This window comes from Micromesistius poutassou (genome assembly GCF_964030765.1).
Source record: "Micromesistius poutassou genome assembly, chromosome: 13".
In the NCBI taxonomy this organism is placed as follows: Eukaryota; Metazoa; Chordata; class Actinopteri; order Gadiformes; family Gadidae; genus Micromesistius; species Micromesistius poutassou.
In genome coordinates this window covers 911,473-939,427 of record NC_140283.1, presented here as the reverse complement: position 1 = coordinate 939,427, position 27,955 = coordinate 911,473, and the positions used below count along the sequence as shown (strand labels likewise).

The 27,955-nt window shown below is 47.5% G+C and overlaps 1 protein-coding gene across 3 annotated transcripts; it reads left to right on the top strand.

Annotated features, from left to right (window-relative positions):
- The first annotated feature begins 77 nt into the window (after window positions 1-77).
- On the top strand, window positions 78-27,067 carry rassf8a (Ras association domain family member 8a). Of its 3 annotated transcripts, none has more exons than XM_084477217.1 (6): window positions 78-198; window positions 14,616-14,797; window positions 15,831-16,597; window positions 20,479-20,676; window positions 22,856-23,057; window positions 24,977-27,067. In XM_084477217.1, exons 2-6 carry the CDS (start codon window positions 14,695-14,697, stop codon window positions 25,096-25,098), a joined length of 1,392 nt encoding a protein of 463 aa, XP_084333343.1. In that variant the 5' UTR covers window positions 78-198; window positions 14,616-14,694; the 3' UTR covers window positions 25,099-27,067. The 3 variants fall into 3 exon arrangements, with proteins under 3 accessions (XP_084333343.1, XP_084333341.1, XP_084333342.1); XM_084477215.1 differs by having other exon boundaries at window positions 15,831-16,624; XM_084477216.1 differs by having other exon boundaries at window positions 118-198; window positions 14,620-14,797; window positions 15,831-16,624.
- Window positions 27,068-27,955: the final 888 nt, after the last annotated feature.

The following is a 27,955-nucleotide window of genomic DNA, read 5'->3' as shown; positions in this document are numbered from 1 at the left end:
AAACCCCATCTCTCCTCCTCAAGCAGCAGACTGGAGCCTATTGCAGCTTTAAATAGTCCAGCATTCCTTGCGGTGTCCCAGTTCCTCTGTCATGGATTCACCAGGAATGGGGAGAGGGTCGTTTTCCGCAGTATAATGGAAACACCGCAAGGGCTAAAGCACAGGACAACTTAAAACTTTCCGGAGACGAACCGAACGGTAATACATCTTTTATCTCATTTGTTATTTTGTTCTTGTAGGCTACCGCAGATAAGATGTTACTTTGTCGCGTTTGGTGGTAAAGTGGGCAATGGAGGAGAGGAAGACATTGGCGGAATTCCTTCATCACAGATTTTTCCATAAACTTCAGGCTGAATACGAAGGCTGAAGCGGACTCTGATCGGTCCGTCGGGCTATAGACTTTACATCTATACATTCTGTTTATAAAGGGACAATTATTAGGCTCCTCTGATCCAGGAATTAGCCGAAGCTCAGCCTTCATACCATTGGGAGAGATATAACGGAACATCAAGAGTCAGGAGGCTCATAGTTCAGCGGTATGTCTGGATGTATGTCTGGATGTGTGGATGTTGATGATCGAGTCGACCTTAACCAACCTGTGATTAACATCTGAATCGTTGTGATGAAGTCTGCACGTCTGAATCCTCTTATAAACAAGCTCTGCCCTGGAGACTTAGAGATCTTCTGGTTGGGGTTTCTATGTCATTATTTAAATACCTCACAAAGTCAATGGAATATCAAATCGTTTGGAAGGTGAAAATACAGAGGAAACCCTTAAAGTTGAACATTATTTAAGAAAGTTAGTAGCCTAGTTTAGTTGGCATGTTGACTCCGATATCGGCCAGTCGATCACTTTTCTGAGTCCAGCTTTAGTTTTGGTCATGATCATATCTGGTCCTGGTAATTTTATTCAGAGGCCAAATCACTTAATATTAGACTAGGCTACTTGGTTGAGCGACAGTCATATCTACAACAAATCTTCCAAAAGGTAGGCTATGGATGCATGCGGTGTATTTTCAATGTATTGTGGTATTAAATAATTAAATGCATGCTTTATGAAGTTGGCTTACCTCAAACCAAAGCTACTATAATATGTTTGGGTCGTACTGTTATTCCCCTGCTGGCCGTGAAGCCCTGAGAGAGTAATATGGCTCGGGAACAAAGGCGGCTTTATGATGGCTGAAACGTGCCGTCCAGATGTTCACGGTTCTGCCAACCCTGACCTCTGGGCCGGAGAGGAGCTGCTCTGGGCTCTGGAGGCTGATAGTTTAAAAGCCGTGCAGGCGGCTTGCACCAGGGGACTCACACATTTTGCGGGGCTCAAGGCTTTCATACTACCCATGCGATCTAATTTAAATCCTATGAATTTTATCCTAAATTCAAAGCTGCATAACACATCTTCCAGCTTCCCGTCCATCTACATCTGGCTACATATTGCCAGTAGGCCTACAGACTCTTGCTGTTACTCTGGCATAGGGCTGTGCGATATTGGTCATTTCATATCTCGGTAACGATATAGGCCTACTGTATATCACGGTACGTTGTCTGTAAACTCTAGAATAAAAAAATCGACCCAAAACCACCACATGCCTCATCACTACCTTTTTGATAATCCTGTCAACTACATACAAATTAAAGAAAAAAAAATTAAAGGATATTAAATGAGGAAAAAAAAAGAAGAGAATCCCAAAGTAAACACTCAGTTTCTAGTTTTAGAATTGTCCAATTGTGCAGCCAATAAACAAAAGCATCACTACGTTTCATAAATCTCAAGTACTGCAGCCAGTAAGCAATAAGTATACATAAATAAGAACAACATCAGAACCAAATATAAATATAGCTGCAAAGCAGCAATGAGGGGGTCCAGCGTGGCTGCTGGGCTGTAACTTTTGTCTGTCCTGACTCCATGTAACAAGTTTGGTGTTGATACGGAAAAGTTTGGCTAATTATAGCGTTCCTCGTGGTGGAAGTTTAACAAATGTATTATGCACATTCAGGATGATGTCATGAGTCCACGTACCAAGTTTGGTGTCGCTACGTGAAAGTGTTAGTAATTATATTTCCCCTGGTGGTCAAACGTCACCAAATCTGTCGGGCGTCCTAAGGATGGGGACCCGAGTCCATGTACTAAGTTTGGTTTCGATAAGTTAAAGCGTGCCTGAGATACGATCTCACTGCTTGTCATTATAGCGCCCCTAGAGGTCAGAGGTCACTTAAGTTATGGGGTGTCCTCAGGATGGGGTCTCAATCCGTGGACCCAGTTTGGTTTCCATGTGTGAAAGCGTTGCTGAGATATGGATTAACTTCCTGTTTGAACTGGTGGTGGCGCTAGAGAGTCTGGTGTTAACGTGAACCTGCTGATCAGCTGGATTAGGTGGAGCATTCTAGGAGGAGGAGGGCGTGTTACGACCCATGGACACTTTGTGGTTCTTTTTTGTGCTGCGATCCATTAGTATGGTATGCCAGTCCGTACGAGTCGTAAGGTGTAAATCTCCCAGCTTTCTTGCTGTATTTCACAGAGGAACGCCCCCTTTAACCTGTCCCACTCGGGATTCTGAGAGTAGAGCGAGTTCAGTGAAGCTGACCTTATGACTCGACAGCAAATGAAATGGCTGCGCCCGTAAAGAGACTTATTTTCTTGGTATTTGTACCACGTCAGTCATTTTAATGTTGATTTTAAATGCTCTTACACACTTGATTACATTGCTGCTTTAATCCCGTCACCAATTTATGCATTGCACGGTCTTGCTGTGCGTGCTATACAATGTAAAGTTGTGTTGTTTGTTTTGTGCTGTGTTTAGTGCTGCAAGCCAGGAAATTACGTCATGTTCTCGCTAGAGCAGGTCGGACGTACCGGCGTACCATACAAATGGATCGCAGCATTCGTACCGTTGTTGTGTATGAGCGTTATAACAAGCGGTGTTGATTATGAAAGGCTCCACACACCGTGTGGTTAGACTGAGCTTTACCTTCACTGAGACACAGACATCAGAATGATCCGCTGGACGGAGATCCACATGTCCTCACACACCGTAGCGTTACACAGCGAGGTCCAACCCTCTCTTAGACGTCCAGACGGAGCTCCACACATCCTCACACACCGTAGCGTTACACAGCGTGGCCCAACACTCTCTTAGAAGTGATCATCAAGATCACAGACTGTCCAGGACGAGCTCCACACATCCACACACTAAAGACTCTCCCTGCGTTCTAATGGCCATACTACTAGTATGCAAGAAAAATATATAGTATGTCCCAATACAAGTATGGAAATTGCAGTTTCAGGACATTGTACTACACCTGGTCGCATTTTGTGTAACTGATGCCAACTAGCCTGGGCTAGCTGGCGTTAGTACGTTTGTAAATCACACCCCTAGCCTTAAGAATGCTTCTAGCCGCTGAGTTAGAAGCCTGGGCTTTTAGCTCAGCAGTTAGAGCGTTCAATTCCCATGCCGATAGTGTCGTAGTTTGAGAGGTGGCCGGTTTGAGACCCGAGAGTGGTCGAACTGCTCTCTGCTACATTTGCAGTATGCAAGGCAAGCCAGCATGGTTTCTGGCTCTACTGCCCCACGGTCCTCTGCAGCAGAAGATACGTGGGTGGCACTACAGGTGTGCTGATCAGAGACGTCACCTGTAGTTTGTCCCAGTTGTACTCATACTGTGTGCAACAGCACACACTTTGTTAGGGTAGCTGCAGTACATAATACAAGTAAAAAGAATATACTTTCTTGACCCTTACAGCGTAGATTTGTTGTTTTTTATATTTTTTTAATTTGTCAAGCACGTCTAATAAACGTAAAGCAGGGTCTGAATGACGTAAAAAGTGCCGTAAAGTAAAATTGCGATAGGAACAATAGAGGGCAATATACAGGGGTGCACATAACTTTTTTTAGTGAGTTACTCAGGTGAGTACCAGGAGATGGTGTTTGGTACGCACCCCACACATAGCCCCACATGTAACATCTGATCTTATGAAACGTACCCCGTTTCACAAAGGAGATTCCATTTTCAATACACAACTTCTTAAGCACACCAGTGTCTTTTGCTCCACCTTTTTTATTTATCAAACTGCAGCTTGACCACGGAGCGTTTGAATATCTCACAAAAGGAGCGATCAGCAGATTTAGTGCAGTTCTCCAGTGTGTGCGCGGTGCACAGCGCACATGAGCACGCACACAATGGAGTGCGCTTGTGCGCTCATTCGTTTCGAGCCACGGAACATCTTGGTGCCACTTTTCGCAAAAAAAAACAATTCTTTTGCTCCGGCTCCGTTTGCCTTTTCTTTGCAGGCGGCGAACGCCAAAGTAGCTGCTCAATGTATTTTGCTTTTTTGATTTTTTTCGATCTCCTGTTAGTTACGCAAAAAAAGCGTTGTAGTGATACAAGTGACGTTACGCATCGCTGATTATGGGCGTGCATGAGTACTTGCGTACCAGTTATGTGCACCCCATGCAATATCTATCTATAGACTTTTTTTCTCGTCCCCCGATATATATCCTCGATCATTGATATATCGTCTTATCGAACAGCCCTACTATGGCTTCTTTGTGCAACTTTGAATCTCTCTCTGTAACCTTTGCTGGTGCTGCTGTATAACATTTGTATGTTCTACTACATGACGCACACAAATGTACACAATACAAGTAACAAAAAAAACATGTTCATTTGGAATCATTTTACGAGTTTCCCCATTTAATGTTGCAAATGCCAACTCATAAAACGTCATAACATCTCGGATTCATTATCAGAGATTATTATAGATTATTATTGTTTAAATGGGAAGCATGATTTGTTCTCATCATAATGGAATGGGCTCTCCCAGAATCCTGCAGAGACGAAGCTGATGCATCACAATCAATAACACGCCTGTTTGGTTGAATCAATGAAAATAATATATTTTTTGCGTCAATAATTATTGTATTTAGAAATTGTATATATTCATTGTATATATGGAGCTAAGGGTGCCAATTGCACCCAACAATAAGTGTCAGTATGAACAGCTTCTATGATTCAGTCTTCTTATATGGGGGCAATGCACCGTGATCAAATGGAGTGACTTGTTAACCCAGACACAATACCCCAGGGTCATGGACCCGTAGCTCTCGTATCTCTGAAAGTCCCAGGCTGTTGCTCTCTGCCCGGGAATGCAAAGCCTGATGGTTGTTATCAGTTTCCACACTTCAGGATCAAGGCAGCAGCTCCTTACTGAGCTGTATAAAAGCATGCAGGAGGTCGTGTTGTTTTGCATGCTTTGCAAGAGTGTCCCAACTGTGGGGATTCTCATACCCTTTGGGTTTTTGTATATTCCTTCTGTATTCCTTTTACATTTTGTTTTCCCCTTCTCTCGACTTAATCTTTTTCTTGGTTGACTCCTTGTTTCAGTGAGTGTTGCTGCTACCAGCCTGTGTCGGGGTAGGCCTTACCCCCTGAGATCAGAAGTGGTCTGGTACCAATTACTGAACAGTATAAACTCTTAGTAATAAAATGGCTCTCTACACAGGAAGTACATTTGAAATTAAACATTGTTTGGAAATGGATACTAAGAAGTACTATAACCAATCCTTACTGTGGACCACCAGTGAGTAAAGAGCTACCTGAGGTCTTCAGGAGAAGAGGAGCATTGCCCGGGGCTGTGTTGTCTCAGACATGTCCCTGCCCCCAGGTCTTGTGGTCATTTTCAAAGTATTGACTCCATTGGTCTTTCATTGTCATGAACAATGGAGTGCTCTTGCTTGGAGAAGTGTTAATTAGCCGCTGAGTGCTTCGCTGGTTGCCCTGCTCTGATCTCTGTTCCTACTTCCCCTCCACCAGAATAGCATAAAGTCTCCATTGTATTCAATGGCTGCTCCTTTTACTCTCATTCGCCAGCATGCTGCAAGTTTCATAGATTACTTAAGTATGTACGACACTCGAAATGCCGATATACATACCTATATTTAGTATAAATAATCCAGCATTATTGTTATTTACTGAAGAAGAATCCTAGTAAATGTGGCGCCCGCAGCACGGTGGTGGAGGCCTGAAGTATTTAGCCGAGGAACTCCACAGACACAGAGCCAGTGACTCCTAGACTGGGTAGCCCGCCGGCCATTTGAGTTGGCTCTGCAGAAGGGTCTGGAGAGGAGCAATGCATTTCTTTCTAGTCTCAATACGTTTTTGCGGGAGCCAATCACCAAGCTGGCTTTTCCCCCTGGCGCGCTATTGGCTGGTTTAACACCATGACGACAGGGAAGCGATGGCAAGCAGCAAACTGTGTACAGAGTCAATTTAACTCGGCCCGTTGATCACGCCTCTGGTGCTGAAGAAAATGACAGCAGCCTCCCAGACCAACGTGCAATCTACCATTGAGCTGGGTCTGACAACAGCCAGGCTAAGCGACTCCCCCTCCACCTCAACATTGTGGCAGGCTGGAATACGTCCTCGTCCTCCAGTCACTCAAAAAACCAAATCAACCATTGTGATTGTATTGTATTGTATTTATTTTTCACTATAAATGTATCATTTGATCGGCACTAGATCAGAATCCTGCCCTGGCTGAAGGGAACAGGCTGTGTGGGCACACCTCCAAACACTGGCCGGCCGTAGGGGAGGAAGGGGCTTTGTAGAGCTGCAGATGGCTTCCCTCTACCGCTGGGATGGCCTGGCCTCCACAACAACAAATGGCTTGGTTCACAGGCAATAAATATCTAAAGAATTGTTGTTTTTTGAATTGTTTGTGAATTATGCGTTATATTTATTCTGGTTAAACATATCTTAGATGCATGTCAGGGCAACATTGTTTATCTTCAATGTTAAATGTCATCACACTCCCACTCATAAAGAGAGCCCATTTTCCAGTGGTCCTCAGTACCAACAGATTGCTATGTTATGTTACTAACCTGTTGCTCTGGCTGCGACTCTATCAGATGTTGGGGTGGAGGCCGGAGAAGGGTTATCAACCGTGGGATTCACCTACTTTTGGTCTAACTAGAGAAGTTGCTGTTTAATATTTGACCACTTATTCATTTGCCATGAAAGATATTGTGGTCAATGTGTAATACAACACAGTAGGTACATTGTAAGTAGGTGTAATTGAAAGGGCTGAGCCCTCATCACTTGGTTTAGGCACACTTGTTTTTGTAAGTATGTGCTTTCATCACTAAAATATAATAAATAATATAAATATAATATAAGGGCCAGGAACGCACAACATCAAAACGGAAAGTGAAAAGTGAAGCAGCATAGCGCTGCTGTGGTTGTGTATGTGAATAATCATGCAACCCAGAAGCACTTTATGTAGTTTGAAAGACTTTCTTTGAGTAAGAAAGATATTGGATATTCAACAGATATTCCCGCTCCGTTCCAGCTGGTATTGTACCCGCCGGGAGATGCTCTCCAGCATGCCGACAGCACCCTGCCCTGAACCTCAGCCGCAGCTAACACAGATACAGAGAAGTGTATCCAGCTGCTCTACTAGAGTAAAAAGCAGGTTATGAAAGCTCTGGTTTGAAATACATCAGAAAACTGACTTTCATTATTTGTAAATTGGTGGAAACTACATTTCTTCAGTATTTCCTTCATCACAAATACTAACTACAATTAAATGTAGAATCAAAATGATTTAACACAAAATATGAAAAACACTCCTTTTTGTCTTCGTAGATAAGCAATATTTTAAGGTATATTCTCCATGAAAATGCTGTTTGATAAAAATTTCTAACAAGAAATGTACATTTTATTTTCATAATCTTTATTCGGTGAATGTATATAATTATACTGGACGCTATATCTCTGAAAACACAGAGCTTCAGTCTTACAAAGAATCGGACAAGGTACAGTCTTGAAATACTGTGCTTTTGACAAAAAACTAAATAAATGTAATTTAACTCAATTAAATAATATTTAAGTTTTTGCCCTCAACCAAAACGGAGAAAAATGTATTGGGTACAGATTCTAACATCATTGGAATACTGAGTGCATTCAACTTGAACTAAATGAATGAAAATAAATAACATCAAAGTTATTCTACATAGAAATATGTGCTAAATATGTTAGTTATATGACTTCCAACATCAATATTGGAAATACGATCAGTTGTCAAAAGTAGATAAAGACGAAGAGAAGATACTACTGCAAATGCGCATGTTTGGCTTAGAGATAAGATGACTTTTGCAAATAATATGTTTACCTTCCCGGAGCACTGGATTAGAGATGCAAGAAATACACCAACATTTAATATCATTTTTAATCTTAAGCCCAATCCATTGAGAACATTTTGAAACGTGAGACACAATTTCGTGTTAGTCAGTATTTTGTTTAGTAGTTTCATTTTAATGCGGATAACCAGAGTTGCAGTGTATGATAACACCTATTTAAAGAGATTGCGTATTTTTATAACAACCCCTTTTTACAAAATAGCTAGCTGTAGAGCAGATTCAACATGAATGAACAATTGAACAACCCTTAGATATTTGAAATCTTTGAAAAGTAAAACTGATATTTCAAAATCTAAATGGTTAAATTTAAGTGACAACATAATACAAGTACAGATAAATGTAACGGGTGAGCAGCAGGGGAAATAGGACTCAAAAGCACGACTCGGAGGCAGACCGCTGTGAGAAAGCAGGGTCTTTACTAGTGGATAGGTCGGTACACAGGAAATCAGTTGACAATCAGGCAAACAATCCGGCAGGGAGAAGTCAAAGGTGTAGTCGGGAGTAAACAGGCAGGAATCAGAAAACCGGGAACCGTAGGGAAAAAGGAAGGGAAACACGCTAATAATAATAATAACTTTGATTTTTATAGCGCCTTTCAAGATACCCAAGGGGGAGGGGTCAAAGGACTTGGTGAAGAGGAATGTTTTGAGGTGTTTTTTTAAACATGGGCAGGGATGGGGCAGAGCGGATGTGGAGTGGTAGGCTGTTCCATAGTGTGGGAGCATTGGCAGAGAATGCCCTGTCTCCAAAGGTCCACAATCTACTGCGGGGGATGGCCAGCAATTCCTTGTCAGAGGACCGCAGAGAGCGTGACTGAGTGCGGGGTGGAGGAGATCTGTGAGGTTTTGGGTGAGAGTCCATGGAGAGATTTCTGGATTTTGTAGGTGATGCGTGACTTGACTGGCATGCTGCCAGGGCTTTGTGTGGGTCAGAACGCTGATGTTAATGAGGGACAAGTGAAAACAATCAAGGCGAGTGAGGACAATCAGAGATACAAGAAAGTTAAGGACAGGGAGTGACACAATCAACGAAGGGGGAGAGATGTGACAATTAATTACTGTTCAACAAATGTATCTGTCAAAATAAAACGTATGCATTTTATATTGACACATAAGAAACAAATGTTGGCATTCAATATTGATGCATGAAAATAATACTGAAAAGTGTCATGTCAGGATAATGCTACCACACACTCGGCACTAGTGCAAATTCATATGTAAAAGTGGACTACTAGTGGAGACGGGTCCCAGGACTCACGTTGGAGCTAGTTCCTCAGAACCTGCTCTTAACTTTCCTAATTTCAGCTTTGATTGACGACCAGATCTTGTTTTGGCTGGCGATGTTTTTGCGTCAGCTGAGCGGAGTCGTACGTGGTACGTGTGAGGGTCTACATTCTGGAGGATCAGCATGCTCTGGTGGTGATGTATGGAGAACTGGATGTTGCCTGGAGGGAATTGGGACAGCAGAACATCTGGACTTGGTGACGGGCTCTGTGCAGCTGGATTGGTTTGGTTTGGCATCTGGTGAAAGCTTCTACTTCCACATCAAAAAGACTAAGAGTGCCATCAAACCTTTCAGGGAATATCCCTTTCAGGTCTGTAAGAGGATCAGCTGTTCTCTTGCCTAGTGAGGGATGTCGCTCCCACTTGCGCTTCAGAGTTCTGTAGTTGACTGCACTCTCATCCGTAATGTGGACCACTTCCATACTAAGCATCCGCTAGAGCCACTAGGTTGAAGGTTGAAGTCAAGTCCGAGGATGAGTCCAGTGCCAAGGGACGAGGTTCTTGTGATTGCCATTGCAGGTATCCTGAATTGTCAGCCAGCTCACCATGAGCACCCATAACTGCACCTGTTACACCTCCAAGACGTGCATTGCTTGGTAAATGATCTTCTTGAGAAAGTCAAATTTCTTTCAGCCTTGTGACCACAGCACCAGGGTCGACTCTGCCGTGAAAAGTGTCTGGTTTCTGGGTGCCAAAACCTCTGGGCTCTACCTTTGACCCCTGTTGATGGAGATGATGCCAACGTCATAGGACAATTCATAATCTTCCTCATCAGAGTCTGTTTCTTCCTCAATAGTGTTTTGGCTGTTGAGATTGTTCTATGATCTTTTCCTTTACTTGTTTGTCCTCTCAAAATGTATTTTTTTTGCATTTAGTTAAGTAGCTTTACACATTGACGTGGCTTTTTCTCATCAGTGGAACTTATTTTATGTTTTCTCATTTGGATCCACCATCTTGTATTGAGCTACTCACTTGTTGACGATAAATTTTTTGTCAATCTTTGGTGTGTTGTGGAAACACAGGTTCAGTTTCTTTGCAAAACCTGCTCCTTGTATTGTCCTCTTGCTTGAAAATTACATTTTGTTTAGGGCAAGTTACAGACATATTGAAGGCTGGTTCTATGTAGGTGGTGCTGCTGTCTATAGAGTGGCACCATGCTGCTATGTACTCATAGTTCTGTTGTTGGGACACTCTTGGCAGGCACTCATTATTTGAAAACTTGTTAACTCCAGGGAACTCCGCCTACCAACCACTAAATGTTGGCGAATAAACCTATTTTAGTCTCAACAACAATACGCAAAGGCGAAGGCTTTAATTAATTATATATCCTGATTCAGAACAAAACACACATCAACAAAATATATGTATTTAGAAGATGAAGTTACGACAAAATGATTATGGTTTGCTTGAGGTTTACTCGAGTACACGTTTTACTTTTGATAACAAGCAACCAACGAAGTCATATCTGCGAGTGGTAAACGTTATTTAGAAACAAGACTGTGTGTGTGTGTGTGGGAGTGTAGTCTCTAAATAACGTATATATATAACAGGCAGGAGGCGGACCTCCGTTCAGACAGTCTACTTGTGCTCTGTTGTAAATCTCAGACCTGCTGAAGTGCGTTCCCGTAAACAACAACAGATGTCAGATGTTGACCTTCAACCATCAGTGTTTCCAGCAGAGCGTCCCCAGTCCCGTCACTGGACTCCTTAAAACGTCCTCCTGACCACAGGCCTGGCGGGCCACAGGACCTGACGTGGGAGACCCTGGTTCTGGGTTATGTAAAGTAAAGGTTTGGTGATGCTCTTTCAATACAGAACGTAGATTTAAGAGTGCGGCAGGGATGACATATTTCTTCTGCTCTGGACTTTCGAAAGACCAGGTGCATTGCTGTAGTAGCCATGCACCTGGTTACCATCTGGTAAGCTGCCCTGTTTCTGTGCTCCAACCCAGTCAAATAAATGGCTGTTTTGGCTAACTTTGTTTCTGCTAGAGGTAGATATCTCATCATGGATATGTCATACCTGGGACCCAGGGGAACCTGTGCATGAATTTTGTCATGTCTAACCATCTGGAAAGAGCATGAAGGTGTGAACTCCCACATTAGAGGAAATGGGCAAAGAATGGTCGGTGGTTTCAAGTTGGAGGATGAAGATAGAAACCACAATGCTGGCATGTTTACGACTTCCTTTGAACAAGGCACAAAAGGTCAAAGGGGCCTGTGGCATGCTCCTTACCGGATTTAAACATTTTTTGTGCATTTAGCTCATAACTTTTTCTTCAAATTAGATAGAGGTCTGATTCTCATATATGCATGTTGGATCGATAGGTTTGGGAAGCAGGCCATTGGCTGAGCCATCAGGAGGTGGAGCATTGGATGATGCCCTCTGTAGGGCTAGAGCCCCGTAATGTATGATATGATAATATCATATCATACATTATATGATATGATAATATCATATCATACATTAGGGGGCTCTAGCCCTACGTGTATATGTAGGGCTATGTGGGCTTATGTGCTTGACGCCCTCTTTCATATGAAAGAGAAACCAGGGCCCAGTCCCATTTCTCTCCCCTTAACAAGAACACTTGCTTTGAGTGCCCTTAGCTGCAAGTCAGCTCCCGAGCTGGCTCGCGTCCAAGGGTTGATTTTTAAGGGAAAAAACGGCACTCCCCCTTGCTCCCTTAAGTATTGGGACACCCTACTCCTTCGCGGGAACATGGAAAATCTAGGGTGAGGGCTCAAATCTAGGGGAAGGGGGAGGATTGGGACAGGGCCCAGGTCTCTCGTTCTCTCCAAGTGTCCTTGAGCCCTAGATCACCTTCTATTTCTATAGGACTAAACTTCATGTTATTATGATTCATATTATGATTCTTATTCATGTTAAAGAGACCAGGCGTCTCTATCTGACTCCCAAGTCGTACTAGGCCCCCATAAATTGTGTTTTTTCTTTCTTTTGATGGTCTCTCAGTGGGAGATTACATCACTTCCTGTAAGTCTAAAACCACCAAATAGATAATATTGTGTTTTACACGCAACTCAAAGATTTAACCACATTCACAGAACCCTTTTTTGTGGTTTTCGCATCAGTCTTTTTGGGTCGTATTGACAACAGGCTGGAGATGGCTAGCCACCCATCAGCTATCAGGGAGTGAAATGGGCTGAGAATATCTGTTTTGAGTTCACTATGCCTTCGTCTTTATGAGCCAGTTATGGCCCATATCTGACCATTCAAGCCATCCCTTCCTTGATTGGTTCAGAGTATCTGTCTTGATTGTCCATCACATGCACGGGAAATGCAACACTTGTCAATAGTGGAGAACGTAAGATGGAGGGAGTTGAGAGGAAGGAGACATCTTTTTGTTGTTTAGTTTTAAAAGTGGGCTCTCTTCTGCTGCACTTGTGACTCTTGCCTACACCTGTAACCTTTAGCACTTCTAACTTTCACTTGTTTTTTACTTACTTACGTATTGATGGTTGATATAATGTTAAGATAAATAAATCCCTTCTGTAAAAGCATGCATTTAGCCAAGACAGTAACACACAAGAAATGAAGAAGCAAGATATTTGCGGGTCATCTAGTGTTCCTAAATATGCTAAAGTGCCTGAGAATTGTATTACAGCACCATACACTTTGTTACACTTAACTACCTTGGCTTCTAAGTAATGAGATGTCAAGGAGAGCGGGTTGCGGGTCACTGCAGTGTTGTGGTACGCGTGAGGCTGCTTCCTCCTCATCCCAACACTTTCTTCCATTTAAGGGCAATCGGGATGAAAGACAAAATCACTTTGTAACCAGCTGTAAATATGCCAAGAATGATCAACTCCTTCCTAGCAGCTACCCTTTATGTGTTTACCCGTTCACATGACAGTTGTTATCAGCAAGCCATCCTCTAGATTAGGCTTCAGAAGCCCTTGGCTTCAGTGTTGAAGTCTCTGTGTCCTCAGGGACCCAGTCTGGCGTTGGTAGGTTATGTTGGGTAGTGTTGTGAACGCGTGTTTTGATAGCGGTCCTATGTTGCTTCAGCTGTGCCATGTTTGACCCTGTCTGGGTTACGGTCCGAACAGACTAACCCCATGGACCATTTGAAGGAAATGTCCCAGACAACCTGCTTAATGACGCATAATGTTTGTGCAATCCTACGGAATGACAATTTCCTTTTCCTGCGGTGCCTTTTTACCCATGCTCTGATATCAATCTGAAAATGTATAACCGGGGGTCCGCAGGAGTGAGTCAATGGAAAACACTGGCCAGAGTACCAACTTACCAGAAGTTACAAATGACATGTACAGATACAAAAAGGTATAAAACATATTCTTCCATTTCAAACAGTTGTTTTTTTTTACCTCAAATTATAATTTCCCATCAAGAATCACAGAAGCTAATCTGACAGCTCAGCCTTCATGCACTGAGCGCTAAATCGCTCCCTTTGTTTTGTCTAGTTTCTTGTATGAGTGCTTGTTGTGAAGTGCGTATTTTAGTCTTGGATGTGCTAGCTTTTGTTTAGCCCTCCTCCCCCTTGCTGTCATTAACTTTAACCAACAGCCTTCTCTCTCCCCGCCACGCTTCCTGTCCTTTTCCTGCGTTGTGATAACGTCATCGAGTGTCTCTCTCTCTCTCTCTCTCTCTCTCTCTCTCTCTCTCTCTCTCTCTCTCTCTCTCTCTCTCTCTCTCTCTCTCTCTCTCTCTCTCTCTCTCTCTCTCTCTCTCTCTCTCTCTCTCTCTCTCTCTCTCTCTCTCTCTCTCTCTCTCTCCTGCTGCTCTCATGTGGTTTGTGAAACAAAAGCAGGAAGTTGACTTCAGCGTGCCTGTTGGAAGGTGTTCCTGTAACACTATTCTCATAAGGTGTTCCTGTACTATTCTCAGGATGAGAACAGAGAAACTGTGAAGTCCGGCTGTTTCCCCCATGCTAAGCAGGACCATTCAAAAGTCAATATTCTCCTTATTAAGCAAAATAAAGTTATGCTGTATTCCACTGTTTTAGTTTCTAAAATAACCGTCAGTGTGCAACGTGATGCATGAGCTTAGCTTGCATTTATTCTCTCTACATAAAGGATGTGATGTCACGGCAGAGACGACCAATCACAGGCCTTTGAGAGGCCTTCCTGACCTGGTGTTTCCTGTTTTCCTCGCCCAGTAAGGTAGCCGCCAGGCCCAGTCCCCACGCCGCCGTCAGAGGAGCCCTCCCACCATGGGGCCCAGCGTGAACGGGTGACATGGAGCTGAAGGTGTGGGTGGACGGGGTGCAGCGGGTGGTCTGCGGGGTCACCGAGGCCACCACCTGCCACGACGTGGTCATCGCCCTCGCCCAGGCCATAGGTAGGACACTCTGACCCCGCCGCTCCACCCCCTGCTCCTCCTGACCTTTGTGGGAGGGGGTTTGAACACAAATTGGACACAAAAATACTTTTCAATCAGAAGTATTGAATGTGGAGCTGGTCTCTAGAACCAGGAGGTTATGATGTGGAGCTGGTCTCTAGAACCAGGAGGTTATGATGTGGAGCTGGTCTCTAGAACCAGGAGGTTATGATGTGGAGCTGGTCTCTAGAACCAGGAGGTTATGATGTGGAGCTGGTCTCTAGAACCAGGAGGTTATGATGTGGAGCTGGTCTCTAGAACCAGGAGGTTATGATGTGGAGCTGGTCTCTAGAACCAGGAGGTTATGATGTGGAGCTGGTCTCTAGAACCAGGAGGTTATGATGTGGAGCTGGTGTCTAGATATATGCCGGTACATATATCAACCATTGATGAACTATTAATTAGTTAATGCAGTAAAAATCATATACTAATAGTTACAGTTAACTTATTGTCTAGTAATCGTTTGTGTTCATGTTAACTGAGGTTGACTAGGGTCCGGGTTAATCCTTAACCCTCTAACCATGGGTTAGGGTGAGCCCTAACCTAACCTAATGTTATTTAATAATGCTTATTACTGCGCTCTAAATGGAGCAGCCTGGTTACTGATGGTAGAGAGAGGAGCCCCACATGGTGGTCTATCCCAGCCTCACCTAGCAGAGGGGGAGGAGTCAGGATCTCTCTGCTCGCTCCTCCTCCCTGGGCCCGGGAGTCAAGGAAGCGCCCATGGGAGGTGTGACTCACCCCTCCCCCCCCTCCCCCCCCCGCCCCATCTGGTTGTTTCTATTAAAGTGTTTAGAAGAGTTCACAGATGCAACGTGTATCGTGGGCTCATTTAAAGTAGAGTTGTGTATGCACACACACACACACACACACACACACACACACACACACACACACACACACACACACACACACACACACACACACACACACACACACACACACACCCCCCCCCCCCCCCCCCCCCCGGTCCTGACGGTGTGCTTCCCTCCAGGCCGCACTGGGAGGTACACTCTGGTGGAGCGGTGGCGGGACTCGGAGCGTCTGCTGGCGCCCCACGAGAGCCCCCTGTCCTCCCTCAACACCTGGGGGCAGTACGCCGGGGACGTCCAGCTCATCCTGCTCCGCACGGGGCCCTCCCTCACAGAGCGGGCCCCCTCCGAGGGCCCCCCTCTGAGGGGCCCCGAGCGGGGGCCCCACCGCCAGAGCCTCCCGCCGCTGGCTAAGTTCCGCCACCCCGGCGAGCGCTCCATGCGGCGCCGCGAGCCGCGCCGCAAGTCGCTGACCTTCAGCGGGGCCCCCAGGGGCCTGAGGGACATCCTGAGCGGAGGCAGGGCAGGGGAGGCGGAGGCCAAGAGGAGGCTGCTCCTGGGGGCCGGCGGCGGGGGCCAGCAGCAGCAGGCGGCGGGGCCCCTGGGGGGCCTCTGGGCCTGCCGCATGGAGGAGCTGGTGCGGCTGGTGGGGCTGCAGAGGGAGACCCTGGGCATGCTGGAGCAGAGGCTGGGCTCCTACGAGGCGGAGCTCCAGGTCTGGGGGGAGGAGCAGCGCGGGGGGCCCGGCGGGGACAGAGGAGGAGGAGGAGGAGGAGGAGGGCCCACGGAGGAGATCCTGAAGCTGGAGAGACGTCTGAGGAAGAACAAGGTGGAGGTGGAGGAGGAGGACTTCTGGGCGAGCGAGCTGCAGATTGAGCTGGAGAACGAGCGGCAGCTGGAGGAGCGGCTGCAGGAGCTGCGGCGGCGGCTGCAGGGCTGCGAGCAGGAGGTGGGGGAGAAGATGGGGCTGGTGGGGGTGAGTAGAGGAGGTGGGGGAGAAGATGGGGCTGGTGGGGGTGAGTAGAGGAGGTGGGGGAGAAGATGGGGCTGGTGGGGGTGAGTAGAGGAGGTGGGGGAGAAGATGGGGCTGGTGGGGGTGAGTAGAGGAGGTGGGGGAGAAGATGGGGCTGGTGGGGGTGAGTAGAGGAGGTGGGGGAGAAGATGGGGCTGGTGGGGGTGAGTAGAGGAGGAGGTGGGGGTGAGAGGAGGAGGAGGTGGGGGTGAGAGGAGGAGGACGTGGGGGTGGAGGAGGGGGTGAGAGGAGGTGGAGGAGGGGGTGGAGGAGGAGGAGGAGGAGGTGGGGGTGAGTAGAGGAGGAGGAGGAGGTGGAGGAGGAGGAGGAGGAAGAGGAGGGGGAGGTGGAGGGGGAGGAGGATACAGTAACATCAGAGGCGCTGCATTTTAAAGAGCGCCATTTTAGGGACTGCTCTGTGGATAAGGAGAGCATGTTGAATAGAAACACAGCGGACTGCACCCATTAACCCTGTTCTAATGGTCCTCTGGTCTGTTCTAATGGTCCTCTGGTCTGTTCTAATAGTCCTCTGGTCTGTTCTAATAGTCCTCTGGTCTGTTCTAATGGTCCTCTGGTCTGTTCTAATGGTCCTCTGGTGTCAGTGTGTTCTAATGGTCCTCTGGTCTGTTCTAATGGTCCTCTGGTCTGTTCTAATGGTCCTCTGGTCTGTTCTAATAGTCCTCTGGTCTGTTCTAATGGTCCTCTGGTCTGTTCTAATGGTCCTCTGGTCTGTTCTAATGGTCCTCTGGTCTGTTCTAATAGTCCTCTGGTCTGTTCTAATGGTCCTCTGGTCTGTTCTAATGGTCCTCTGGTCTGTTCTAATAGTCCTCTGGTCTGTTCTAATGGTCCTCTGGTGTCAGTGTGTTCTAATGGTCCTCTGGTCTGTTCTAATGGTCCTCTGGTCTGTTCTAATGGTCCTCTGGTCTGTTCTAATGGTCCTCTGGTGTCAGTGTGTTCTAATGGTCCTCTGGTCTGTTCTAATGGTCCTCTGGTCTGTTCTAATGGTCCTCTGGTGTCAGTGTGTTCTAATGGTCCTCTGGTCTGTTCTAATGGTCCTCTGGTCTGTTCTAATGGTCCTCTGGTCTGTTCTAATAGTCCTCTGGTCTGTTCTAATGGTCCTCTGGTCTGTTCTAATGGTCCTCTGGTCTGTTCTAATGGTCCTCTGGTGTCAGTGTGTTCTAATGGTCCTCTGGTCTGTTCTAATGGTCCTCTGGTCTGTTCTAATGGTCCTCTGGTCTGTTCTAATGGTCCTCTGGTCTGTTCTAATGGTCCTCTGGTCTGTTCTAATGGTCCTCTGGTGTCAGTGTGTTCTAATGGTCCTCTGGTCTGTTCTAATGGTCCTCTGGTCTGTTCTAATGGTCCTCTGGTCTGTTCTAATGGTCCTCTGGTGTCAGTGTGTTCTAATGGTCCTCTGGTCTGTTCTAATGGTCCTCTGGTCTGTTCTAATGGTCCTCTGGTGTCAGTGTGTTCTAATGGTCCTCTGGTCTGTTCTAATGGTCCTCTGGTCTGTTCTAATGGTCCTCTGGTGTCAGTGTGTTCTAATGGTCCTCTGGTCTGTTCTAATGGTCCTCTGGTCTGTTCTAATGGTCCTCTGGTCTGTTCTAATAGTCCTCTGGTCTGTTCTAATGGTCCTCTGGTCTGTTCTAATGGTCCTCTGGTCTGTTCTAATGGTCCTCTGGTCTGTTCTAATGGTCCTCTGGTGTCAGTGTGTTCTAATGGTCCTCTGGTCTGTTCTAATGGTCCTCTGGTCTGTTCTAATGGTCCTCTGGTCTGTTCTAATGGTCCTCTGGTCTGTTCTAATGGTCCTCTGGTGTCAGTGTGTTCTAATGGTCCTCTGGTCTGTTCTAATGGTCCTCTGGTCTGTTCTAATGGTCCTCTGGTCTGTTCTAATGGTCCTCTGGTGTCAGTGTGTTCTAATGGTCCTCTGGTCTGTTCTAATGGTCCTCTGGTCTGTTCTAATGGTCCTCTGGTGTCAGTGTGTTCTAATGGTCCTCTGGTCTGTTCTAATGGTCCTCTGGTGTCAGTGTGTTCTAATGGTCCTCTGGTCTGTTCTAATGGTCCTCTGGTCTGTTCTAATGGTCCTCTGGTGTCAGTGTGTTCTAATGGTCCTCTGGTCTGTTCTAATGGTCCTCTGGTCTGTTCTAATGGTCCTCTGGTCTGTTCTAATGGTCCTCTGGTGTCAGTGTGTTCTAATGGTCCTCTGGTCTGTTCTAATGGTCCTCTGGTCTGTTCTAATGGTCCTCTGGTCTGTTCTAATAGTCCTCTGGTCTGTTCTAATGGTCCTCTGGTCTGTTCTAATGGTCCTCTGGTCTGTTCTAATGGTCCTCTGGTGTCAGTGTGTTCTAATGGTCCTCTGGTCTGTTCTAATGGTCCTCTGGTCTGTTCTAATGGTCCTCTGGTCTGTTCTAATGGTCCTCTGGTCTGTTCTAATGGTCCTCTGGTCTGTTCTAATGGTCCTCTGGTGTCAGTGTGTTCTAATGGTCCTCTGGTCTGTTCTAATGGTCCTCTGGTCTGTTCTAATGGTCCTCTGGTCTGTTCTAATGGTCCTCTGGTGTCAGTGTGTTCTAATGGTCCTCTGGTCTGTTCTAATGGTCCTCTGGTCTGTTCTAATGGTCCTCTGGTCTGTTCTAATGGTCCTCTGGTGTCAGTGTGTTCTAATGGTCCTCTGGTCTGTTCTAATGGTCCTCTGGTCTGTTCTAATGGTCCTCTGGTGTCAGTGTGTTCTAATGGTCCTCTGGTCTGTTCTAATGGTCCTCTGGTCTGTTCTAATGGTCCTCTGGTCTGTTCTAATAGTCCTCTGGTCTGTTCTAATGGTCCTCTGGTCTGTTCTAATGGTCCTCTGGTCTGTTCTAATGGTCCTCTGGTCTGTTCTAATGGTCCTCTGGTGTCAGTGTGTTCTAATGGTCCTCTGGTCTGTTCTAATGGTCCTCTGGTCTGTTCTAATGGTCCTTTGGTCTGTTCTAATGGTCCTCTGGTCTGTTCTAATGGTCCTCTGGTCTGTTCTAATGGTCCTCTGGTGTCAGTGTGTTCTAATGGTCCTCTGGTCTGTTCTAATGGTCCTCTGGTCTGTTCTAATGGTCCTCTGGTCTGTTCTAATGGTCCTCTGGTGTCAGTGTGTTCTAATGGTCCTCTGGTCTGTTCTAATGGTCCTCTGGTCTGTTCTAATGGTCCTCTGGTGTCAGTGTGTTCTAATGGTCCTCTGGTCTGTTCTAATGGTCCTCTGGTCTGTTCTAATGGTCCTCTGGTCTGTTCTAATAGTCCTCTGGTCTGTTCTAATGGTCCTCTGGTCTGTTCTAATGGTCCTCTGGTCTGTTCTAATGGTCCTCTGGTGTCAGTGTGTTCTAATGGTCCTCTGGTGTCAGTGTGTTCTAATGGTCCTCTGGTCTGTTCTAATGGTCCTCTGGTGTCAGTGTGTTCTAATGGTCCTCTGGTGTCAGTGTGTTCTAATGGTCCTCTGGTGTCAGTGTGTTCTAATGGTCCTCTGGTCTGTTCTAATGGTCCTCTGGTCTGTTCTAATGGTCCTCTGGTCTGTTCTAATGGTCCTCTGGTCTGTTCTAATGGTCCTCTGGTCTGTTCTAATGGTCCTCTGGTCTGTTCTAATGGTCCTCTGGTCTGTTCTAATGGTCCTCTGGTGTCAGTGTGTTCTAATAGTCCTCTGGTCTGTTCTAATGGTCCTCTGGTCTGTTCTAATGGTCCTCTGGTCTGTTCTAATGGTCCTCTGGTGTCAGTGTGTTCTAATGGTCCTCTGGTCTGTTCTAATGGTCCTCTGGTCTGTTCTAATGGTCCTCTGGTCTGTTCTAATGGTCCTCTGGTGTCAGTGTGTTGAAGCCGGGCTGGAGGAGGAGCGGCAGCAGAGGGAGCGGCAGGAGAGCCAGAGGCTGAGCGAGGCGGAGGCCCGGGCCCACGCCCTCAGGGCCCGGGCCGAGCTCCAGGCCCAGGACCGCCAGGCCCTCCAGCTGGAGAGCAGCTGCCGCGCCGTGGAGCGCTCCCTGGGCCAGAGCAGCAGGAAGCTCCAGGTGAGGAGACCCCCCCTCCCCTAGAGGCTCCAGGTGAGGAGACCCCCCCTCCCCTAGAGGCTCCAGGTGAGGAGACCCCCCCTCCCCTAGAGGCTCCAGGTGAGGAGACCCCCCCTCCCCTAGAGGCTCCAGGTGAGGAGGCCCCCCCTCCCCTAGAGGCTCCAGGTGAGGAGGCCCCCCCTCCCCTAGAGGCTCCAGGTGAGGAGACCCCCCCTCCCCTAGAGGCTCCAGGTGAGGAGGCCCCCCCTCCCCTAGAGGCTCCAGGTGAGGAGACCCCCCCTCCCCTAGAGGCTCCAGGTGAGGAGACCCCCCCTCCCCTAGAGGCTCCAGGTGAGGAGACCCCCCCTCCCCTAGAGGCTCCAGGTGAGGAGACCCCCCCTCCCCTAGAGGCTCCAGGTGAGGAGGCCCCCCCTCCCCTAGAGGCTCCAGGTGAGGAGGCTCAGAGCAGCAGGAGGCTCCAGGAGACAGCCCAGCCCACAGGCTGCATGCAGGGTGGTGGGAGCTGGCTGGTTTATGGTTAATTAAAACAAAACACTGGTTTAAAGACTATAATTAAACTTCAGATACTAGCTTTAACAGCTATAACTTATTACGAGGCTCGCTGAGACCGGCCTTCTGCGGTCTGGGATCTCAGTACAGCAGACCGCTGCTATGGACGCACGCTCAACACTAATCATTTTAAGTCTATCAGATATTATTGACACTTGACTGTCATTGTGTCAAATGGTTTATTGAGTGGGTGTGGTTGTAATGAAGGCCGCTGGTCCTCCCTGTGGGCTGGACGGCTGTACTCTCCTGACCAGGTTGTGCTTCTGATACTTTAACATAGCGACCATCAGCCTTGTTTTAAATGTCCTGTTGCCCCTCAGGATTAACCTTAAAGGGGACATACTATACCACCAGGTGTGAGTGTGATGAGCCCTTACAAGCCGTTTTGAAAATGTGCCGCTTCTGACATCACAGGTGGGCGGGTCCACCTAGATGTGTGACGGACAGATGAGCAACGTTTGCTACAGGCCACTGGGTAGGCTGGTTAAGGAGTTGGAACGATAACCGGAGGGTGGCCGGTTCGAATCCCGACCGGTAGGCAAAAATATGGACGGGGGGGCAGTGGTTGTGCAGGAGGAGGAGGTGCCCTTAAGCAAGGCACCTGAACCCCCACCTGCTCCCGGGCGCTGCCCTGCCCACTGCTCCGGCTCTAGAATTTCTCCCTCAAAGGGACAATAAAGGAGAAATGAACTTAACATCTAGGTGGACACACCCACCTGTGATGTCAGAACCGGCTTGTAAGGGCTAATCACACTCACACCTGGTGGTCCAGTAGGTCTCCTTTAAGGACCCTCCTGGTGGTCCAGTAGGTCTCCTTTAAGGACCCTCCTGTGTTGGAGGCCATGAAGGAGGTGCACCGGTCTCCCCTCAGGATTAACCCTTAACCCTGCTGTGTTCAGGAGGTGCACCCCTCAGGATTAACCCTTAACCCTGCTGTGTTCAGGAGGTGCACCCCTCAGGATTAACCCTTAACCCTGCTGTGTTCAGGAGGTGCACCCCTCAGGATTAACCCTTAACCCTGCTCTGTTCAGGAGGTGCACCCCTCAGGATTAACCCTTAACCCTTAACCCTGCTCTGTTCAGGAGGTGCACCCCTCAGGATTAACCCTTAACCCTGCTGTGTTCAGGACATGCAGGAGGACCTGTCCCCCTCAGGATTAACCCTTAACCCTGCTGTGTTCAGGACATGCAGGAGGACCTGTCCCCCTCAGGATTAACCCTTAACCCTGCTGTGTTCAGGACATGCAGGAGGACCTGTCCCCCTCAGGATTAACCCTTAACCCTGCTGTGTTCAGGACATGCAGGAGGACCTGTCCCCCTCAGGATTAACCCTTAACCCTGCTGTGTTCAGGACATGCAGGAGGACCTGTCCCCCTCAGGATTAACCCTTAACCCTGCTGTGTTCAGGACATGCAGGAGGACCTGTCCCCCTCAGGATTAACCCTTAACCCTGCTGTGTTCAGGACATGCAGGAGGACCTGTCCCCCTCAGGATTAACCCTTAACCCTGCTGTGTTCAGGACATGCAGGAGGACCTGTCCCCCTCAGGATTAACCCTTAACCCTGCTGTGTTCAGGACATGCAGGAGGACCTGTCCCCCTCAGGATTAACCCTTAACCCTGCTGTGTTCAGGACATGCAGGAGGACCTGGAGCAGCTGACCAAGGAGCTGCGGCAGGTCAACCTGCAGCAGTTCATCCAGCAGACGGGCACCAAGGTGACCGTGCTGCCAGCAGAGCCCGGGGACCCACCGGGCCCCCCGGCCCCCGGGGGCCCGCCGGACATCCCGGCCCCCGGGGGCCCGCTGGACCCCCCGGCTCCCGGCCACAGCATCGGTGATCTATTTACATCGTTGTTTGTTTGTTTGTTTACTGGGGCTTGCACAACAAAATGTTTTTTTTTTTTGTTGTGCACAGCATTTTCATTATCACAGCATTATCATTATCACAACATTATCATTATCATTATCACAACATTATCATTATCACAGCATTATCCCTGCAGAACGACAGAAATAGTTGAAGTGATGGTGGCGCAAGATGATGCGCCTTTATTTCTACACTCAGTTAAAGCCGTTCTCCTGTTGGATGGTGATCCAGGGATGGCAGCTCCTTGGGTTCTCCTCATCCAGAGTGTTCACAGATGGTTTGTAAGGAGTGTTTAACGGTTACAGCGAGGTCACCTGTGCCTTGGACTAGCTTGTAGCGCAGTTAGATAAGTGTGGTCGTCAATGAGTGCATAAAGAGCTCAGCTGCTAGAAGTCATTGATGCCTAATAGTTATACCTTTCACTAGGCTAGGTCTAACCCGTCTGGAGACCTTTTTATTAAGTGCTCAACAATAAGTATTACCTCTCTTTAACTCGGATGTACCAACGGTTCAGTCAGATTAAGATGAGCTAGTGTCATCAAATCTTGTGCAATGAGTTTAGGAAGGACTCTTGAACTGAAACTAGACTTGCCTGTTTGTATAGAATAACAGTATGATTGACAGTATCAAAAGCCTTTTAAATCAAGGAAACAGTATGAACAACAGCTATCAAGACCGGATTTCATTAGTTTAATGAAATAGCCCTTTGCTATCTCAGTGGAATGATGTTTCCTAAACTCTAACTGCATAGGGTGCAGTGGAAAATTGCCACAGTTTATATGGGCTATTATTGGTCAGAAAATACTCTTTCATGTACTTAAATTCTGAATGCTGACAGGTCTGTGTGGGTTGGATTGGTTGGATGGACAGCCTTGAAGTGGGGGTAATTACTGCTGGTTTCCAGGCATTGGGAAAACAAGGAGCTGAAGTAAATGGAGAGAGGCAGAGAATAATATCCCCTAGTGGCACTAGGGGTCCCCAGTGCCGCTGGGGGCCCCCCAGCAGCACTAGGGGGCCCCCAGTGGCACTAGGGGCCCTCATGCCAACCATGGCCTGGGGGAAGAATACCAAACGTCACCCGATTCCTTTAGTCTTTCCTTCTCTCTTCATCTTTGAAGGCAGACTGAAGATGGGTGGACTACATCATGGTTTAAATACTCTGTTCATATTCCTTACCCATCTCAGGAACGCTATACACATCAAACCACACTCAAATCCTTCTTGGATGCCAAGACGTATTTTGCCTGACAACAAGACCCTTCAGTGGTCTCTGAGATGGTGTCCTCTTAATGGATGTGTTGATCAGCCACAGCCTTGGTCCTTGTTTTTATGGAGCTGAGGGAACCGGTTGCTTCACAGCACAATGCTGACCCCTTGTGGTGTGACATTTTATTGAAAGAGACATTTGGAGACACAGCCAGAGTGAACTCGATTTTGAAAGTATCCAACCGAAAATATCCCCCCCCCCCCCCAGTGGCCCCTCAAAGGCACTCCCCTGAAACACACGCCTAGCCAGCTAGCAGCAGCTCTGCTCACCTTGTGGAAGACTCCAGTCTGCGTACCCAGAGCAGAGACGGGTCAAGTGACCGGGTGGGGACTCAGACTGACAATCATCTCATCCAGACCCAATGAAATGATTGGACGGGCTATGACGACAACTATTACAAATGAGTTAGTAATAGCTTTATCGTCGTAATGTTTATGATTCATCCCCTTTTGGGAGGGATTTGGGAAGTCTATATGAAGAACATCTTTGACCACTGCGTGCCTAAAGGTCACTCTAAACCTCCGCTAAACCTCGTCTTATCTCTGCATGGTTCATCTTCCAAAATCATAGATTGAAACTTGTGTCATTTACCAGCAGTCCTTCCCCCTTGTTGTTCCAGAGGTGGGGGCTCTCTGCGGGTCCCTGAAGCGTCCGCTGTACTCCCACCCGGTCCCGGGGCGCCTCCGGGTCCTGCACAGCCCTCTGAAGTCCGGGCTGAACCCAGAAGGGATCTACGTCTGAGGCCCGACCCGCGGCGTGTGGGAGCAGCATCTGCACACGCCTCTTACCAAGTCCCCCAACGCCAGAACCCCTTACGAGACTCTTGGTACTGCATACCTCAGTCCCTCTCCTGTGCACTGTCTCCCTCAGCCCCTCACACCCCGACCTACGGGGCCCTGGACCAGGCTCAGCCCCTCACACCCCGACCTACGGGGCCCTGGACCAGGCTCAGCCCCTCACACCTCGACCTACGGGGCCCTGGACCAGGCTCAGCCCCTCACACCCCGACCTACGGGGCCCTGGACCAGGCTCAGCCCCTCACACCCCGACCTACGGGGCCCTGGACCAGGCTCAGCCCCTCACACCCCGACCTACGGGGCCCTGGACCAGGCTCAGCCCCTCACACCCCGACCTACGGGGCCCTGGACCAGGCTCAGCCCCTCACACCCCGACCTACGGGGCCCTGAACCAGGCTCAGCCCCTCACACCCCGACCTACGGGGCCCTGGACGAGGCTCAGCTCATGAAGGATAGGCTGATGTTTTATGAACGCTCTTCTGCAGGGGGGGTTAGAAAACAACAGCATGACGACATGACGGCAGTGCTCTGCATTGCTTTGACCGCAGCATGAATGTGTATCTCTTGGAAGTGTGTGTTTTGGAGTTGCATCGTCTTTTCAAACGTGTCCACACGCCGTAGTTCCCTTGGGTTCCCCTGGTGTGCCTGCTGAACGGCATGGGGCCATACCTGCATGGTGAGTCCAAACCTATCCGCCCATAGCAAGCGGTAGCAAGCCATCCAGGTGGTTTCTGTATTGTAGAAGGGGCGATATGACGAAGGACACGGGTCATTCAACGTTAGGGAGTCCTACGTTTCTGCAGATCTGACTTCCATCCTTATTGACGAGGACCAGTTAACTATGCACAAATGGCAAATAGTTTGGTTGCTGAGGAAAACTATTATTTCCAATTGAAGTACCAGAATGCTTGTTTACTAAGTTTTATCCACATTCACATTTATTTAGCCAAATACTATTGTTATGAAGCAATGCATTTACAATGAAATGTATAGTTATTCAATGTCTTTAGTATCTCCTGCATTTAAACAGTGTTATTATTTTTGAAGATGACCCAGCGGTTTATTTTAGCCATTTTCTTATGCTATGTTAATCTGTGAAGATGGCTCGCCAAAGACTATATGGGCTTGTTGCATGTGTTGTTGATGTGGCCATATTTGGATGTTCCTAGAGCAACTGTACCTTCAACGTTAGATGTTGAACCTGAAGAAGGTAGGTGTGTGTGTGTGTGTGTGTGTGTGTGTGTGTGTGTGTGTGTGTGTGTGTGTGTGTGTGTGTGTGTGTGTGTGTGTGTGTGTGTGTGTGTGTGTGTGTGTGTGTGTGTGTGTGTGGTTTTAAGAAGTGACTCAGCAGCTATTAAGTATAAACACAAGTGCCTTATTTTCATTGCAGAGAGTGAAACCCGTTGTACTTCATATCTCTAGACAAAGCACAGGTCTATCACAGATGCTTGTATCAGATACATGATTGTTTCCAAAATGTAAGATGGCATGAACCATCCAAACAAAGGAACGATCTCACAGCAGTATTATTCAGAAGAATCCATACACAGCCTTGCACTCCACAAAGGTTAGCCAGCTTAAGACGTCACTCTCCCATTGGTTAAGATTGTTTCTATGATAAGTGCTGCAACACTGAATTGACATATACTGCAACTTGGTGTCATCGTAGCGTAACACTCTGGTACCGCCGGATGGGCCCCGCAGTGGGGGCCCGCAGTGGGGGCCCATATGGGGCCCCACAGTGAGGCCCCGCAGTGGGGGCCCGGATGGGGCAGTGGGGTCTGCGCTATGTCTCGTGCTCTCCTCCTGTATGATGTCAAAATGTACAACTCTTGATTGTTCTGCCTTAATGTCCAGCAACATGCTGAGCAGTGATTGGCTGAGTGCCTGCTGATGTAATGAGGCATGGTTTAATAAAAATGTGTTGACAAATGCAATGACGTTTGAAGAGCACTTTTTTCCCCCTGTTTCCTCGTCTACCAGTAGAGGGAACCCTTTCAAACTAAAATCAATCGTGAAGCACTAAGTTGATTCATTCTGGATATCATTCCTTTAAGAAGAAATCTTGGAAACTTAAAGCAGGGTCATTAAAAACATCAAAGGGTAAACCAGTTGAGGGTAAAATCCATCCTGAATGATCCCCATTAAGGAAGAGAAGAGCTCAATCCCTTTGTGCTGAGCGGTGGGAGAATGGGAGTAAGCCTTCCTCCCTGGGCCACATGACAACCTGCATAAAACCTGGGCTTACTGTACATTCTTCACGTGTTCCTTTGACTGATTCAAGTATATGAAATGTGCTTCTTAAGTATGTCTGACTATTTGGCACCACATGCATTCTCATGAAAACTCATGAAAAGACACCTTACATTTAAGCACTCAATAAGCTGCCACATAGGATTCATCCTATCAATCAAACCTTATTTAACCACAGCACAAACATTCACTCAAACCATGGGTGCACTTTGTCAAATAGGAAAACGAAAACCAATGAATGACACTGACAGTAAAGATAAGGGTGCTAATGTGGGGTGCTTATAGTTAAGATAAGGGTGCTAATACAGGGAGGTATATGTGTATATGTACCAGGCCGCGGGTAGTAACTAAACTAGTGAAGATGAACCTAAGCCCTGGTGCGTAAAAGGAGCAGACCCTGTACTGTATCCCTCCTGGTTGAGCCATCCTGATTGGCTGGAGACTTCTCACGTCCTTAAAGGGACGGTCCACCACTCTGCAAGGCCCCACCGGCTCATCTGTTATATAATGTATGTTTCTGTGATTAATTAAATATAATTGAATGTGTG